The following is an 18,408-nucleotide window of genomic DNA, read 5'->3' on the forward strand; positions in this document are numbered from 1 at the left end:
CTAACCCCTGCAAATAATGATGACAGGCTCTCCAATCACCCTTACAACAGGCCTCTTGCTAAGATTCATATAGAGCTGGACCCATAAAAGGTGGACCCCATCTGGAGTTTGCCAGACTGGAGCCATAAAAGGACTGGAGCCTGCCCTGGGGCAGATAGGACTGAAGGGCACACTTTGGCATTGTCCTTTGGTGGGGACAGTGCTGATGAATTTTAAATTACAACAACAAAAATACACATGCATAGAGAGAGGAAAATAGTTTGTATTTCTGCAGTGGAAAGTTCCCAAATGTATATGCACAATATGAGGAAATTTTATTTTGGTAACTGAGCCACTTTGCATTGCCTGCCTTTAAAATAACATGAAGATTAGTGTCCTCTAAGTATTTGTTAGTGAGAGAGAACTGTGTGCAGAATTTCTCTAAAAGTGGCCAGTGCTGCTGTGCCAGCGTACTTAATTCTTTTATTTCTTCTTCTGCTGATGCTTTATTTTCCCCCTCTTTTAAGTTGGGTTTGAAGATTATGGACCAGACTGTGATAGCATGAGGATAACTGCATTCTTGGACATTCCAGGACAGGATAACTTGGCTCCACTGGCTCGTCTGGAAAAGTATGCTTTTAGTGATAATATATTTAATCGGTAAGGACTTGATCATTAGATTTTTATCCTTAAAACCACAATAGGAGTTTCTCCTTTTCTCCCCACTCTTGTCAGTTGCCTAGGCATTCTATTAATATCTTTTGGTATTCTGATACTGACTCTGTGGATTTGAAATGAAGAAAAAGTGCTAAGTTACTGTAACTCTTGTGATTTTTTTTTTTTTCTCAATTGCATATTTAATGTTTTTTCTAGTTAATTAAAAACAGGGTTGTTTACATATTATAGTCTCTTTCAGTATTGGTCATCTTTAAGATATTCAATTTTATTTTCCATTTCGGGTATAGGCATGTTGCATACATGTGTTTGAACATTAGAGCGTATAAAACAAGATTGGCCATACCTTTAAGTTGCCCACATCTGATATGTTCTTCTTCTTATCCCCTAATTCTTGATGTGTCAGCAGGATATTAAGGTATACAATATGTTGTCCATTCACAGACAGATTATTGCCAGAGGCCTACTTGATGTCTTTCGAGATTTCAGTAATAATGAAGAAGATTTCTTGACAGTAATGGAGATAGCGGTCAGACTGTCCGAAGATGCAGGTTTGAGATTCGTTTTTTTTAATTTTTACCCTTATTTAAGAAACTGCCGTTTAGACATGATAGCCTACTTTGTTTCACTGATAAATATCATGCAACATTTTGTTAAACAGAAAGGATAGGCCTTTGCACCTTGAACATGGTGTGGCCTTTCTTTATTCCTTCATAGAGATGTTTCTGTCTTTGGAGTTATGCAGCATCTGCTACCAACTGAAAGGTGTGGTAGCTGCTGTCAGTTCTGCTATGTGATACTGCAATAGCTTGGCCTATCAGTGGACCTTTATCTTAGGGGTGGGCAAAATCTGGCCCTCCAAAGGATTTTGTCTGGCTTGCAATGAGCCTCTTGGCCCTTCCTGGCCCAGTGTAGGGAGCAGTCCCTAGTGCACATAGTGGAGCTGGGGTGGAGCAACGGCTGGACTTGCTTCCTGGCAGTCCCTTCTTGCTGCTGCTGCCAGTCTCCACTGCTGTTGCTGAATATGCTGCTGCCCCTCTGCTAGTCTCCGTGGCTGCTGCTGCCCAGGCACCCCAGCCCATCCGTCCTGCAGTCATTGCTAGGCACACCAGATGGAGTGGGCAGGCAGCAGAAGATTGGCTTGGGACCCGTGTGGCATTGCGGATTGGATGGGGCCATGGGTGGACAGGGAGCAGGATGGGCGGATGGGGCTAGGATTGCAGGATGGTAACAGTATGGGCATGGGACAGAGCCATGATCCGCTCCCCACCCATCCCTGGAGTGGGCACCAGTTCCACAGGCGGGACATGTGGGGAGCAGATTGTGGCTCTGCCCCAGGCCCTGGCCCCATACTGTCATGGCCCCAAGATCCTGAGGCCCCAGGATTGCAGGGCAGTGATAGTGTGGGGTTGGGGCCCAGGGCGGAGCTGCAGTCAGCTCCTTGTGATACTCTTACATGTAACACATGTATATTCTGCCTGTGGAACCGGCACCTGTTGTAGGGACATGTGGAAAGCAGGTCATGGCTCTGCCCTGGGCTCTGGCGCTAAGTTCCACTCCCATGCTGTTACTGCCATGTGATTCCACTCCCTACATGATCACAGCCCCATCCCATTGTGGGCGAGGGCAGGCGGTGTTGACCAGCCAATGACAGCTCACCAAAACACCCTATGTGGCCAGATAATTGCCCACCCTGGAATATGTCTTTCATCCCTGACTCTTGTATGGAGGAGGCAGAGAAAAAGGAGTATTTTACCATAAGCAAGATTCAGATAGCCACTTTCTTAAAGTGTCTCAGGTACTCGTGGCCCCCTTATCAGAGCACCTCATAACATTTTAAGGTATTTACACTCGCAACAACCCTGAGGGGTAGGGAAGTGGTATTATTTTCCTGATAGGGAGCTGAGGCATAAAGAGAAATAAGTGATTTTTTTCCTAAGGAATACAGGAATTTTGTGACTGAGCAGGTACTTGAACTGAGGTTCCAAGTCCTAAGCTATTGCCGTAGCTGCTCGACTGTCCTTTCGTGAAATGCTTATTCCCTTTGCTGGATGGGAGCCATAGCAATCCAAAAATTGGTTTTCTGCTCTCTGGTTACTACCCTGCTGGTTCTGTTCCTCCAGAAAATTCAGAAATTAATGTAAGGTACTGTACATAAAAATGTACAAACTTAAGTATTTTAACTCAAATACCTAAAAGTTAGTCACCTAGCCAACCTTTTTTTTTCTCTTTTAAGTAGTTAAGTGTCCAAATCTCATTATAAATCAGTAGAATTTGGGTATTTGGCTTGCTTATTTACTTTTGAAAATGCCATCTTCTAAACCTAGAGTAAGGCTTCTGAGTTCAGGATAAAAGTATTTGTGCTCTATTGAAATCAACTGGAGCAGTAGGTTTTCAGCCCCTCTGAAGATTATGGCCATCAGTTAAGTAGTAACAAGGGATCTAATTACTCACATTTAGGAATCTAGGTTTAAAAAGTTTTATTTCCCTAAACCTTTCCATACATAGCATAGTATAGATAAAAAAAAAAAAAAATGTAAAAAAACTTCACTCAGATCATGAGGGAATTGACTTTGATTGGAGAGCTTTACATTTGAATTTCATGAAGTTTTGATATTTAAATCTGCAGCTTTAATATTGCATTAACACAGGGTTGTGATGGTGATTCTTGCTTACATGTCATATTAAATATACATGTTACAACTTCCTTGTGATCATTCTCTTGTACTGTATATCTAGCATTCTGAATAGAAGTTTGAACTAATGTAATATCTAGAGCTTTTCTCCTGTGGTGTGTCTTACCTTTCTACGTGTTCCTTTTTTGTGTGTGTTGTTTTTTTTAAAGGTCCGCCCTCACAATAATTGGAAAGCGAATTCCAATGAAGATCCATTCAGTGAAAATGTAGCTGTTAAACTATTATCTCCTAACCTGTAGTTATATAATTAATGGAAAGGCAAAGGTTAATCAGCATGTTAGTGATTGATTAACCTTCTCTCTCATTCTGAAGAGACTAAATGTTGCCTCTGTCAAGGAAGTACAGCACACTTATTTAGCCATTGAGTTGTAGGTTATTGCAAAGCACAGGAAGCAGATGTGAATGCTTTTCTGCGTCACAGGGCTTTGTGAACCTTGACGTTCTTACAGAACTTCAGATATCTAAGTGCTAAATATTGCTTGCATCATTCCAGTGTACCTGATGTTCTGGATGCTTTTCAGAAGATGAAAACTATCCAGGACATCATATCAAAACAGAAAACCATATGAAAAATAATATGTATCGCTTCTTTTAGGCTATTAGGGAGTTTTACAGTCACTCAGTCATGGGTAAAAAATGTGTTCCTACAAATACGCTTTAAAGAAAAGTAGTCAGGCACAAAACCCCAGCTTTTGAAAGAAGTTAGCTATATATTTATGGAGGCAAAATGTGTGTCTTGTTTCTGTGCACTGTTGCTGCACAGGCTTGTACAAGGGGTTTTTAAGGAGCAGTTGTGCATGTCACCATCTGGTTTGCATAGGCTCATGGTTTGGTAACTCAGTGCATTATTAATATCTGACTTCTCTGAAAAATATCCTGATCTTCTGGAGCCAGGAGGTTATATTTGAGTGTGAAGTTTCTCAACGCTGTTAAATTTTGAGATTCTGAAAAGGTCAACATTTAGTGTCTTCATTTATTTACTATGTATACAGTTTCACATTAGAAAATGTCATTTATTGAACATGCCTGGTTCTAATTTTGAACCAACTTGAAACAGCTTTGATTTTCTTTATGCTGCCAGAGCCAACTGTACGGACAGAACTGATGGAACAGATACCTCCCATTTCTATTTTTCTGCAAGAGAGTCGACCAAACTTTCCAACAGCATTTTCTGAGTATCTTATGCCTATTGTAGTGAGGTACCTCACTGACCCTAACAATCAGGTAGGAAACTTCAGGTTGTTCATAGTTACTTTAGACTGGCATGGTGACCTTTCTTAGGACAGGAGAAGGAAATAATAGGGAGGCGTTTTCTGTTAGTTAATAATACCTAGATCTTAAATAGTGTTTTTCATCCATAGCTCTTAAAATACTTAACAAAAGAAATCTTTATCATTCCCCCTAGATAGAAATGAACCAGGAAATAGGAATGATTCTAGAGATGAGTTCTATATCTGGCTCTAAGTTTAGCTCTTTACTCTACCCAAAGTTTGATTTAAAAGGCTGTCTATTTTAATATCTTACTAAAATACGTTTTTGTTTTGTGTTGATTATTAATACTTTAGATAGTTAAATGGTAGCTTCTCATACTTACTGCACTCTGTTCCTTAAAAATGTTCACCTTTTAGTCTTACAGTTCTCAGGTACTGGTAAAATACTTCTTTAAAGTGTGTGGTATTTGCTCCTTTTCATGTCACAAGGTTAGAAAAGCAGGTCAAGAAGCACTGCTGGTATTGCTGGAGCAAGACCTCGTCTTTCAAAATGATGTTGAAAATAAGGTGTGTCCAATTCTGTTGGACCTCTCGGCCCCAGACAGTGATGATGAGTACAAAGTGGAAGCTGTAAATGTAAGTGCCAGAGGAAGAAGTGGAGTGGGGAGGGAGTTGTGTTGTATCCCTTATTTAGACATGGGATTTGTCAGTGCCTGGATTTGAGACCTGGACTTTACTTACCAAAGAAGTTTAAAAGTTTAGATGTGAACTGGTTAAGTGGAGTCTTCGTGCAGTTCTTCTTGTACTGTCACTGTTTTCTTATTTCTTCTATTACGCATGTTCTTCCTGATAAAGAAAGACTTGTTTCTCAGTCCTTCCCAGTACCACAGGGTGGTATTCAGAACTGCTGTTTCAGATTATAGCCGTGTGTTTGTTGTGAGATCTTTTTTTAAAATGGAGACATGGTCAAATATAGGTTCCAAATGGGCTACATTAACGTTATAGAGTAACTGGCCTTAACCTGTCACAGAGGGATATTTTTCTATATTTAAAGTCACTGGGAAGTAGAGCTTTAACAAGAACTGTGTGTGGAAACTAGTCTTCCCTCGTCTGAAGCTGCAACAAGAGTCAACCTACAGTCTAAGAGTAATGCTGACATTACAGGTAGCTGGCATGCGCGCGCACACACGCACATACATACGTGCGCACAGAATGCAAACAACAAAAGCTGTAAATTAGAAGTTCAGCTAAATACATAGAGAGATAAACAAGTGTTTGGCATTTTTATGAAAAGATTAGAATCGGAGAGAGCATTTTTATTTTCAAGCTGCTAAAAGATTGTTAAAATCTAGGGGGGAAAATAAAATAAAGCCACATGATGAAGGTGCTTGGCAGCTTTCTTTAATTTGTTGCAAAGGTTGTAATTTTTGCAAACGGGTTTTTTTTTCCAAGTTTCAGTGACATAATAAATTTTGGCTGAAGGTACCTCAGGAGACTGAGGCAGAATCACTCATGTCTAAACCATTCCAGTGAAGTGTTTGCTTAACTTGAACTTTAAAACTTTCAGTGATGCACTTTTTACAATCTCTTGAGAGGTTATCTGTTCCAGTACTTAACGACCCTTAGAGTGAGGGTGTCTTCCTAACATGTAATCTAAATTCCCCTTATTGCAGTTTAATCCAATTACTGCTTGTGGACACAGAATACTTGGTTGCCATCCTCTAGAAAAATCTTTCTGTATCTGAAGACTGTTTCCCTCCCCCTCACCCCCCCTTAGTCTTCTCTTCTCCAGACTAACTAATCTAGAGGTTCTTCTAACCTCTCCTTATATATCATGTTCTGTAGGCCTCTGATAATTCTTGTTGCTTCCTTCTCTTTCCAGTATACGCATGTCTGTCTTGGAAAGGCAAGTGAAGTGTAGGACATGGGAGCCACATGGAGCCTCATCAGTGGTGCGGGCTCTACTTTAGGTCTCATTAACTTTGCAGAAAAGTTTGAATGATTTGGGAAGTCTTTAAATCTCAAGACTTTCATCAAGAATTCTTGATTGAAAAAAACATTTTCTATTTATTTGTGTGAAATCAAATTTGGTTCTATGAACTATAAAGGTGTGTGACTACCTGTCAGCACTTGACTTGTAAAACAGCTTTACTATCTAGATTGCCTTTGTTTGGCAGATTTCCAGGGTGACATTTGGCTATCAGATGTCTTTCTGAAGGTTTGACCATTGCAAAGAAAAGGAATCATGGAGTTTTTATTTGACAATTTGTTACAAAATTCAGAACATTCCTAGGACTGAGGACTATTTTTATAGAGGGAGAAATATTTCTTTGAAAATATTAAATTAAAAAAATGTTTTCATGCTCTGTTAATCCAATAGTCTTTGGCTCAGCGTGTGATTTTTCGGCTTCATCCAACAGAGCTATTCAGTGGAAAGATGTGTGCAAAGCAGTGGGTCCTCCCTCTCCCAAACTTTTCTCTAGTTGCAAGTGCAGGGATCTTCGTGCATACTGAAAAAGCATCTGTGTCTAAAGTAAATGCTACTGATAATCTGTGGTTTATGGTTACTGTTGAAACTAACTGCTTTTCAGATAAAGGAGCTCAAATCTAATGAATGCATGATTTTTCTTTTTCTTTTCTATGAGCCAAAATTTTTATATACGGGCAGGTAATTGAATGTGAATTCCAAGAGATGTGCCCTAGGTAATGTATATAATCATGTTGTCTTATTTTTATGAGCTTAATCCTTCTTTCCCCTTCTCTCCTGTTGTTTGGCAAACTTGTTTATTGTATTTTTGTCTTCTGATCCTGCAAACAGCTATGCCTCTTCTAAATTTCAAGCCTTGCTGAAGCCAGGGAGACTACTTGCATGCTTAGCATTAAGCATGCAAACACACTGTTTTCAAGAACATGGTTTTGTAGGGTTGCTGGCACAGTAGGACACGTAACACTGTGACAGAAATATTAAGGTTACTTACAGACGTGGAAAAAACCAAACAAATGGTGCTTTACTTTCAGCTCCACGCACCCCTGTGCCGAGTGCAGCACATGCCCAGAAGATGCGTTGTGGTAGTTTGACCTGGCTTGCCTGGCATCTGCATAGATTGCATGTTCCAGTGGGGCTTTTTGGCACTTTTATGTAATAGCTGGTTGAATCAACTTTAGCTAAAAGCGCCAAAAAGCACTGCTGAAGCGCGCAATTTATACAGAAGCTGGGCGAGTCGTGTTGAACTAACGTGCTTCCTCTTCCAGTAAAACGCTGTTTTGTTTGGTTTTTGTTTTGTTTGGTTTTATTCTCAGCTGTCAGGAGCCAAACGTGTAGTGCACACTATAAAACATGTAGCGCACACTACTTCCTAGTTTGAGAACTCCTGTATAAAGCAGTGTACACTGTCTTCTAACTAACTTATTCCGTGCAGTCATTTTACAGTTTTCCTGCAGTCTGTCTGCTGGTGCAGAAGTGTTATGCTCAGGCACAACAATACTTTATCTGTTGTTTTTTATTTAAAGCTCCTGGGAACATGCTGCTAATATGAGTGCATGAAAATAAATAAGGGAAAGAAACTTTAAAATATGTTCATATTTTGCATTTTAGGAACTAGTTAACTTTTGCTTTCAAAACTGACCTTTTAGAAGTAAACTAGAACCAAAATTGAGTACTGTTACAGGACTAAGAGTTATGTTTTGTTTTTTCCCTCTCCTTGTTTATAGATCATCTGTAAAATGGCTTCTATGTTGAGCAAAACAACTGTTGAACGCATACTTCTTCCCCGTTTCTGTGAGCTGTGTGGCGATGGGAAGCTGTTCCAAGTCCGTAAGGTTGGCATGGCTAGTTTCATAACTGAACTCTTTCAAACGTACTTACACGGTCTCACGTTTAACATCTGTGCAAATCAGCTTTAAGCCTGCCATTGATGGGTAAAATGATTTTAGACTTGAGCTATGTTTCTTATGCTCCTTTTTTTCTACACTGAAGAACTTCCTTATTTGCTTGAATTATGGAACTCATGGGGTGAATGATACTAGTTGGAATCTTAATTCAGCAAAATATTCAACTTTAATCACTGACTGAAACTGGCCAAAATCACAGTCCTGTCAGTACATTTGAGTCCTGATATGTATGTAATACCTTTTCCTTCTGCACCATTTTTGGCAGTCTCTGCTCAAGTCATTCAAATATTCAAGTGACAAGTTCCTTCAAACCATCTGGAGCTGATTGAAATGAATAGGACTTTTCACAGATGCGTTGATTCACCCAAACATTGAATTCAGTGATACCATGCATGGACCATGGAGGCCTACCTAAGGAATCTGTATCCAGGAGTGAGGCTTCACTGCTTGCAGGGTTTACTTGCATGATTAAGTTAGAGAAACACAAATTATCAAATACAAATTGGTACTTAAGGACTAAAATATGGGGTGAAATTTGCCTCCCCCTCCCCTCTTCCCCCAAATCCACAGCAAAAATCAAATTAATCTTAGTGGCCTTCAAGTTCACCTATAATTTCCTCTCTCTTTTCAGATTTGTGCAGCCAACTTTGGTGATATCTGTAATGCAGTTGGACAAGATGCCACAGAGAGGTTTTTGGTATGTAAACCTCAGAGGCATAATTCAAAGGATTTGTATTTTGTGTGAACACAACCTGTAATCATAGTTGGTGACTTTCTGCTATTGGTTGGCTATTTTCCTGTTACTAGACTGGTTAAAAAATTGCTAGTTACTCATCTCTTTGCAAAGGTTTCTCTTCAACAAAACTTAATGGTTGACTTGTTTGGACCTAGTTTCCAAATGAGACTCCAGGCTGGGATTGAGTAGCAAGACTTTGCTTTTCAAATGGAAGCACAGCTGAAAGCCCGTTGATATTTTAAAACTTATCTGACTGTGCCACTTCTTGCCCAATCTGGAAGGAATTATATTCACAGCCTTAATAAGTTAGCATTATGCCAACATGGGCTTTAAGAAAAAATAACCTTTTTATCATTTTTTGTCCTTCTCTAATCTGTTTAACTTGAATGATAGTCTAGGCTACACTGAAATGAGTGGGGTAAAAAGAGGGTTTTTAGTTTTCAATTAATTTATTCTTAGACACTTCTTCCACATCCTTCTCCTCTTCTTCTCACTTCCCTCTTTTATGTGAACTACTGTCATCTATGCTGTCTAAGTTGCAGTTTCTGTTTGATTAGTTATGGTTTCACTTGTTTTTGGCAGATTCCAAAGTTTTTTGAACTCTGCTCTGACAGTGTTTGGGGAATGCGTAAAGCATGTGCTGAGTGCTTTATGGCAGTGTCTTACACTACTTCCCCAGAAGTTCGGAGGAGTAAGCTGTCACCCCTCTTTATCAATCTTATCAGCGACCCCTGCAGATGGGTAAGGAAGGAATAGGTTCATTGACATACCTGTGACTTAAACTTAAGCAAACACACTTTTCTGTTTCAAATAGCTTTTAAGGGGGTTGATTAGTGGTGACTGAGTGCTAAAGGTTTCCATGTCCACATGAGGAACCTGTGGAAATTCTTAGTCATGGATCTTCAAATGGAGAGTATTGGAGACCACAAGCCTGTAACATCCTATATACCCAGTTTCACACCCACCCACCCTCATAGATTTGTAGAAATTAATGCTTGGGTAATTAGAGAACAAGGTCCAGTGTGTAGGCTTGTTGGTTGCCATCAAAAACTGAAAGCTGAGGGTGTTAGGACCACAGTTAAATGTTTTAGTATTCTTCTTGATTTCTCTGTTTTAGAAATGTAAGATGCCCTCCTTAGGGGTTTGGAGTTAAATTTTGGTTGCTCAAATTTGAGGACAGTGCTTTTAAAAAATTATGTAGGAATAGAAAAAGAACTTTCATTGTAGTATTGGTGGGAATGTGGGATTTGGATTAAGCCAGTGAAAAAAATGATTTTATTTGAATCATGCAGTCATTTTACAGGTAAATGATTTCTATATTTTAGGCACACACTTTACATCTTAAATCCCTTTGATCTGTTGCCTAGCTTTTTCCTTATAAATGCTATTATGAAAAATAATATATGAAGCAAAGACCTGCTAAGTGGTGAATTGCAATGCCAAAACCTTTTCTTGTACATTAATTCAGTAACAGAAAAGGTTGAACCAAGTTCCATGTTTCAGTTTTAATAGTATGGTAGCAGCACTACTACTGAATATATCACTGGTTTGTTTTTTTTTTGTTGTTGTTTTTTTATACTACCCCAGGTTCGCCAAGCTGCTTTTCAGTCTCTTGGTCCATTTATTTCTACCTTTGCAAACCCTTCTAGTGCTGGCCTTTACATTCGGGAGGATGGGACATTGAGTATTCGACCAGCAGCCCAGGATGGCGCTTCCAATTCTTGCCAGGCAGGCAGTATTTCAAATATACCATGCTCCAGTGCAAACAATTCATCCCCAAGGTAAAACCTTTGAGGAGGAGAGAGAAACTGACACGATCCTTTTCCTACAGTTCTACAGTTTTAGTTGTTGTGGCCCTGTGTGCAACACAGGACTAATACAGGGACTTGATAATACAGTTTTAATAACAGTATGAAATGTGGATAACTTCAGTCTTTTGTCTTGGCATGTAATTTAAATCTAGTCTATGCTTTAATGTTTCTTCAATAATAATTTGGGAAGGGGAGAGTTGTATTGTATTAGAGGTAGAACAATTAGTTCTAAAGTAGGATTTATCTCAAATAGAATAACTACAATTATTTTAATTGCTGTTGTCTTTTTATAAAGCATTTACCTGGAAAGTATGGTCTTAGGACTTTTTATTTGTTCTGCTAATCATGCATCTCTGTTATTAGTTCAGAACAACCAATGGAAGTAAAATCAACTGTACTTCCCTCAATGAGTGATTCTGAAGTCAACCCTTTGCTCTGCACTCAAATCCCAAATAAAGACACAGAGGAAGCAAGTTCAGTGAGCTGTGCTAATCCCGAAGAAGATCTAACTAGATTGTCTCACGGTGACAATATTGCTGCTTGTGTAATAGAGGGCATTAAAGACTGTCAAGTCAGCAACTGCCAGGGAATGAACTCAAGGGTCCAGTCTGCTGAGGATGTGTTTAATACTTTCCTATACTGGCGCCCACCTCTCCCTGATATAAGCCAGGATTTGGAGTTGCTTCAGTCCAAGACGGAGATGCATAAAGACGGCTGCTCTGTATCAGAGGCTTTGTGTAATAACTGTGTTGCTAGTAGCGAAATAAAAAAGGTGCTGGAAACCTTGCAGGAGCACATGGATGATCCAGATGTTCAAGGTAAGAGCTTACAATAGTAGAGTAGGGCTTCTGCTTCCTCAAAAAATTTCCTACACTCTTCATAGTCCTTTCTTGCAGGAAGCCATTTTCTGGTCTGGGACTCGTTCAATGATGAGAATCTCTTGTATGTCATTTATTTTGTTCTAAGCTTAGTTTGTCATGCATCATGTTCTCCCCTACAGTCAAATTCTCTTAAAGGTGTTCCTGGTACCTGAGGTCAGGAAACGAGATGGAACCTAGCTACAGAACCCAGGTCTGTCACGTGGCAGAGCAGAGCACTTGCCAGAAACCACCATGTTGGCTGTGAGCTCAGTTGCTGTAATTATTAGAATTGCTACTAAAGGGAGAAGCTAGTGAGCTGAGGCTGATGACAACTAAGGTAGACTAGTGAGGTGGGGAGTGATAATGCTCCAGGAAATAAGAATGTGCCTATATGTTTTTCAGAGCCTCTGCCTTGGTTTTTGTATTGTTTTCTTATGCACACCTGCAGACCAGGCATATAAGGCGCTGAAACTTATAGCAGGCTGGCGTGTATACTTTCAGAGCCATCTCCCTCCCACCATGCGTGTTATCTGTTACCAACTTGTTGTCTCATCCCAATGAGCTAAATACTGCCGTATGAATATTTTGAATCCCAACCCTCCTGGATGGGAGTCAAACCTACATGGAATTGGAGACTCAGTCTGACTCCACACCAGACTGACAGCAGTTAGCTTATGAGCAGTGCACCCACATTGTTACTGTGTGTAGAGAGCTCCATGTCACCAGAGGTGCAGATAAAAATGTTGATAGGGCATCAGGAAACTGAAAATGAGTTTGTTTCAGCTAGAGAAAGGAGATAAGTAGGTGGCTATCCTATTTGGGAGAGTGATAGTAGACAAAGGGAATGGGATTAGAGAGAATAAACAAGAAAAGATGAAGGCAGAAAGCAAGCCAAATACAAAACATCAGAGAACAAAATAGAGAGCTCTGGAGGAGGAGGGAGATTAGATGTAACAGGACAAGACCAAGAGAAAGTTCCACTTGGAGATGAGATCATGAGTTGAGAGATGGGCGGGGAATTTAATTCCACGCAGCTTAACCAGTGTACCTATATTCCAAAAGATACATAATAAAACATATTGTATAGTTTTAAGGATAGGATAGTCTTTTGCTAATTAATGTTGGAGTCTGTCAGAAATCTATTCAGGACATAGTAACTATTATGCTTTTGTTGAAAATGTTAGTGCTTCCAAGTCTCTGTTTATCTTATCGAATAGTTGTAGCCCGTTTGTGCCATGTGTACATTTATTTTCTTACACTGTTAGCCTCTTATACTGCATTTGATTTTAATTTAGGAATAAATAATTGTAGCTTTAAAACCAAGTGCAAGGAAAATTTTACTGTGTTTAAAGGAAAACTTTAAGCTGAAATCCCTTCACTTAATAACAGCTCAGGTTCAAGTCTTGTCTGCTGCACTCAGAGCAGCTCAGTTTGATTCCATCCGAGATCATGAGACCAAACCCAGGGAAGAGACTGGTGGCAAACTTCAGAAGCAGATATCTTCTTTGGATGCCAGCATCGCCACAGTAGAGAATGCTTCGTCCTCTCCATCATCCCATGATGACATGATTGACCAAACTACTACCAGTATACTGAAAAGCACAGTAAGTATACAGTCATGCCTCATAGATAGGCAAGTGGACTTTTAATGATGGTAACAATGTTTACCTCTGTTTATATAGCTCTTAGCACAACAGTACCCCAGTCCTGATATCTGAAAACTATTATGGTAATAATTATCCCATAACACTTAATAAATATTACATTTTAATGTTATTCAAAGCTCTTATTTATATTGGGGCCTAAGTAAGCTAAGAACTAGTAAGTTGTGGTTTTTATAAATAGGTTTACAGGAATCTCATGTGCAGCAAACCAAATAGTCTTCATCCTTCCTGTATCTAATCTAAAATTAGCCGCTTATCTTTAGGCAGGAGGCTGAATCAGTTGATGACAAAATGCATGCTTCCTGCCTTACTGTTTTATGATGCTCTTGATGTGCATATGAGGGTAAATAGGAAAGCTTTTGCACAGTGCTTAGTTTTGTCTTTTAGTTAAAGCTAATGCATAGGAAGTTACTAATGTCCTACATGTCCATCAGAATAACATCTTCAGCACTTGTCAGTAGGAAAATAAAAGTAATAACTTGGGGAAATACCTGAGGTGCTCCAAAATGCATAAAGATTTTATAGGAGTATTGGCTTTCCTGGAGCAACTACTGAGCTGTTTCGTCAGTATCTGTTAATGCACAGAAAAATAGCACCTTTTCAGAGTATAATTAAAAAAACCCAAACCCAACTATATTCCAGCATTTGAACACTGACAGATCCTTTGCAATGTTACCTAATAATAAAATATCTTTTTTTGTAAAAACTAGTGAAAATAGTCTTAGTGTCACCCAAAACAAGGTAGAGAGTAACATGGCCTTACACGAATAATATTTTCTCATGGTTACTTATGGAATTGGGCTGTATTTGGCCCTTGGAAAGCTGTTTTTTGATGGAATTGCGTTGCCTTGGTGTGATGCTTTGAGAGATCCCAACCACCAGTTCTGTAATGGAAATATATAAGCATAATTCTTTTGCAGGACTCTGAGGAGCCACACAATGGGACCAGCGACTTTTTAAAGAAAGAACAAGATAATCCACCCTTTGAAGACGATAAATCAAAGTTACAGGTGGTTAAAGTTGAACTGTCTGTGTGATGTGTGGCTCTTTGCTTAATTAAATTACACTTCTCTGTCTGAAGCACAATAATTTAGGAGCACTGCATCCAATCACCTGCAAAATTTTGTGTAGGCATCAGTAGGCAGAATCTAGTGATTCTGATAGAAACTGGGAAGTGAAAAAAAGCTTGATTTCAGCAAAATCCATATTTTATGCACCAGGCAGGGGGATTTTTCTTATGCCCTGTGCTGCTGCCTGTGTCATAAGCAGTGAAATGTTTTGAGTTCAAAAGTGCAAAAGACACTCCGACGTGCTGTGAGGAGTCTAGTTGCTGCATAACTTGATTCAGTACCCAGAATGCTATTGTTCAAGGATGAAATAATGTTTCAGCCTTTACTAAAATGTTGATAATGTAACAAAGATTGATGTTGTTTCCTGCTGTACCTAAGCTGGTTGACAAGTCACTGAGGTGGTGACTTGTCCTGTAGTTTAAGATGGCTTGTGTCATTTGCAGGGTGTTCAGTTACTTTGTTATACTGTACTGGCTTGTTCCCCTGGTTCATTTGCCACCTGGTTGGAGGCACAAAAGAGAATGCTGTACTAGGACAGATGTCTTTCCATACTGATGATCTATCTCCTTGTTTAATTTATTAATGTTAATAATTTACCGTCTCTCTTTTTTAGGATATCATACCTCAGCCTTTATTAGATCAGTACTTGTCAATGACTGACCCAGCTCGAGCCCAGACTGTTGACACTGAAATAGCAAAACACTGTGCTTATAGTCTCCCAGGGGTGGCCTTAACTCTGGGCAGGCAGAATTGGCACTGTTTGAAGGATACATATGAGACCTTGGCATCAGATGTACAGGTAAAATCACATTTTCAGACTAGAATTTAGAACATCATTATACAAATTAGAAATAGGCAAGCAAGCAATGCTGAAGCTTACAAGAAACCGTGAAGCTGTTGATAGTGTGCAAAATTTATGTTCAAATCCTTTTCCCTTTTCCTTCTCTCTGCTCCCCCCACTTCTGTCTCCTCCTTAGGGCTTTAAGAAAATGCAGTTTCGTAAATATAATGCATGTACAGAATTTGGGAGCTTGTGTAAATATTTTTGCCTCTTCTCACCCTCCAAAAAAACCCCGTTCTATTTCTTCAGTATTTTCTACAGTTCCAGTGTTTAATCTAGAATTTTTGTTTATTTGCTATCAACAGTGGAAGGTACGTCGGACGCTAGCTTTTTCCATACATGAACTGGCTGTTATTTTAGGGGATCAACTAACAGCAGCTGATCTAGTGCCGATTTTTAATGGATTCTTGAAAGATCTGGATGAAGTGCGCATTGGAGTTCTTAAACATCTCTATGACTTTCTGAAGGTAAGAGGATATGTCATTTAAATACATGGGTTTTCACTTCCTTAGATATAGGGATGTCTCTGTGTTTCACACTGAAAAAAACTTTCTTTAGACATTTTAGGCAGTTAAAACAAACAAACACTTTTTTGTTTTATTTTCCCCCAGATATGTTATTTTAAATGCTTTTTTATGATTCTTTGAATTCCATTCCCAAATAAATAAATCCTCCTGTATCTGATCTTTTCTTACTTTTGCAAGCCAGTGCAAAGTAAGTGTTATTTAGAGTAATCAAGGTCTGTAGCAGGAAGGACTATGATTAATTTAGGGGTTGGGGAGGAACAGATTAGATCATTAATCCATTTTTGGGACCCTCTACAAGAGTGGTCTTTCCAGTATCTTTTCTTACACTTTTCCAGTCAAGTTCAACAAGGAAAAAATGGGTAAAAGCTCTGTAGCTGGAAACATTTCAAAGTGGTGTCTCGTGTGCTTATTTGAGAACGGGCTGAAACTTCAATTCCTCACTACTTGACTGGTGGACAAAGTATGACTAAAAGACTTAAAAAAGAGTTTTTCAGTTAGGTGTGTCTAATTTGATCGTGCAGTTTCATGCTTGATTTTTCAGTAACTGTACAGTAGCTCTTGGAAAATTCAGCTTCTACAGCTAGATGTCTACAGCTTTTAGAATCTGGCCTGTGGTTTTCTGGAGAGTAAAACATTTTCTATGAACATCCAACTTTTTCTTACAGGAAAATGCAAATAAATAGCAATGTCAAGGAGTAAGGAACAGAAAATATCCCAGAGGGGTACAGCTTCTAAAGTTTCAAATTGTTATTTTGAACTGCTGGATTCATCAATTTCATTTAGTAATACCTTGTTTGTGGAACACCTTTTCCTTCAGTTGCTTCATGCAGACAAAAGGCGAGAGTACCTTTATCAGCTTCAAGAATTTGTGGTGACTGATAACAGCAGGAATTGGAGGTTTCGTTATGAACTGGCAGAGTAAGTAAAAATGTACTCATTTCAACTTCTGGTGATACGGTTCCACATCCTGAATCGTGGTTTCATATCTGGAATTGAACATGGGGCGTGGAGATATTTAGGTTTAACCTTGAAACTACATTTAGAATCAGTAGGTCTGGGAGAGTGGCAGAAGCTTAGGGTACAACACACTGACCCACCAGCTTGCCATAGCTCAGTCTCTAGGGATCACCTGTTCGATGAGAAGGTCATTTTCTCTTTGTTCTCCATTGAGGCTGGGAGCCTTAACCAACTTCCTTCAGTGATCCATAACTCATTATCTTATATTCAGACAACATTGCTGTTGGATGGTAGGGTTAAATAACTACAGAAAGCAAAACAGCAGGGAGATGACTTTTACCTCTTTATAGCATTAGACTGAGATTGGAATATAGAATGCAGTTTTGATGTCCACATTTTAAAATGGATATGAGGAAAAATTGGTCTCCATCTGCACACGTAGGTGAAGTGTGTAGTAGGAGTGTATATGTTACCTGATTAAACATTTTGTAATGGTGCACCAATGAAAGATATATTTTTTGGGCTGATACTCATGGCCAATTATTAACGAGCCATATTGGCTGGTAGCAATCTGATTGCTGATGTGCAAGCCTGGCAGAGCTTGCACATCACATTGCACTGGAGAGCAGTGTTGGGTTGGTAAGTCTCTGCGGCGAGGGAGGGAGTGGGGCAGGGGCAAGCGCTGCCCAGCCAGGGTGGGGCATGGGATGGAGCCATGCTTGTGTGGGGTGGGGGCTTATACTGCTGTGTGCACCCCCAGAGGAGGCATGTGCCCCCTGGATCAGTGCATGGAGCGAGGGTGAGCCTGGGGCTGGGCTCTTCCCAGTGGAGTTGTTGGGCTGAGGCTGCACTTGGGATGGGTGGTGGTGGTGCTAGGAGGGGGGCTATGGCAAATTTTTGGCGTGGCTGTAGTTGCCCTCCCTGTGTTGCTGTTGCCACCTGCCCCATGCACAGCCCTGGCCCAAACCAGTGCCTGGTGCCTCCTCCAGCCCCAGCCCATAGGAGCAGCCCACCCTCCCCCCATGCACAGATTCAGGGCCCATGTCCGCTTTGCCTCTCCCGGAGGTGCGCGCAGTGGTGGGAGCTGCACCTGCTCCTTCCCAGGCCCCCGGACAAGCCACTTGCAGCTCTGTCCCGTGACCTGGGCAGTGCATGTCCCAGCCTCACTCCCTCTCCCTCCCCCAACTTACAAACCCCACGCTGCTCTCCAAGCTGCTGGGCTGCATTCCTGGCTGCGTGCATGCTACAACTGTGCCCATGCTTGGCTTGTTTATTGGCGACAGTATCAGCCACATTACCAGCAATCGTCTTTTTTTTAGCTGATGTCAATTTTCCCTTCATCGGTGCCAATATGATATGGCCTGATGTATGTATCGGTGCACTTCTACCCTTTAGTTGACTCGCTTAGCTTTTTTCCACAGAAAAGTGCCTCAGAAGCAAAGGCCTAGAAAATATTTTGCTCATGTATTTTTTTTTTTTTTTTTTTTTTT

At 40.1% G+C, this 18,408-nt stretch overlaps 1 protein-coding gene across 2 annotated transcripts in view; it reads left to right on the top strand.

Annotated features, from left to right (window-relative positions):
- LOC109292643 (serine/threonine-protein phosphatase 4 regulatory subunit 1-like) overlaps positions 1 to 18,408 on the top strand; it is a 38,413-nt gene that overhangs the window by 10,857 nt on the left and 9,148 nt on the right. For both annotated transcript variants that reach the window (XM_019510190.1, XM_019510191.1), the window contains exons 3-16: positions 507 to 639; positions 1,099 to 1,205; positions 4,432 to 4,574; positions 5,051 to 5,197; positions 8,273 to 8,380; positions 9,084 to 9,149; positions 9,771 to 9,929; positions 10,776 to 10,969; positions 11,363 to 11,817; positions 13,249 to 13,463; positions 14,444 to 14,533; positions 15,207 to 15,392; positions 15,740 to 15,901; positions 16,779 to 16,879. In XM_019510190.1, the coding sequence (XP_019365735.1) occupies positions 507 to 639; positions 1,099 to 1,205; positions 4,432 to 4,574; positions 5,051 to 5,197; positions 8,273 to 8,380; positions 9,084 to 9,149; positions 9,771 to 9,929; positions 10,776 to 10,969; positions 11,363 to 11,817; positions 13,249 to 13,463; positions 14,444 to 14,533; positions 15,207 to 15,392; positions 15,740 to 15,901; positions 16,779 to 16,879 (2,266 nt within the window). The remainder of the gene's footprint in view (positions 1 to 506; positions 640 to 1,098; positions 1,206 to 4,431; positions 4,575 to 5,050; positions 5,198 to 8,272; positions 8,381 to 9,083; positions 9,150 to 9,770; positions 9,930 to 10,775; positions 10,970 to 11,362; positions 11,818 to 13,248; positions 13,464 to 14,443; positions 14,534 to 15,206; positions 15,393 to 15,739; positions 15,902 to 16,778; positions 16,880 to 18,408) is intronic.

This window comes from Gavialis gangeticus, unplaced genomic scaffold (assembly GCF_001723915.1).
Source record: "Gavialis gangeticus isolate Ggan-Ray unplaced genomic scaffold, GavGan_comp1, whole genome shotgun sequence".
NCBI lineage: Eukaryota > Metazoa > Chordata > Crocodylia > Gavialidae > Gavialis > Gavialis gangeticus.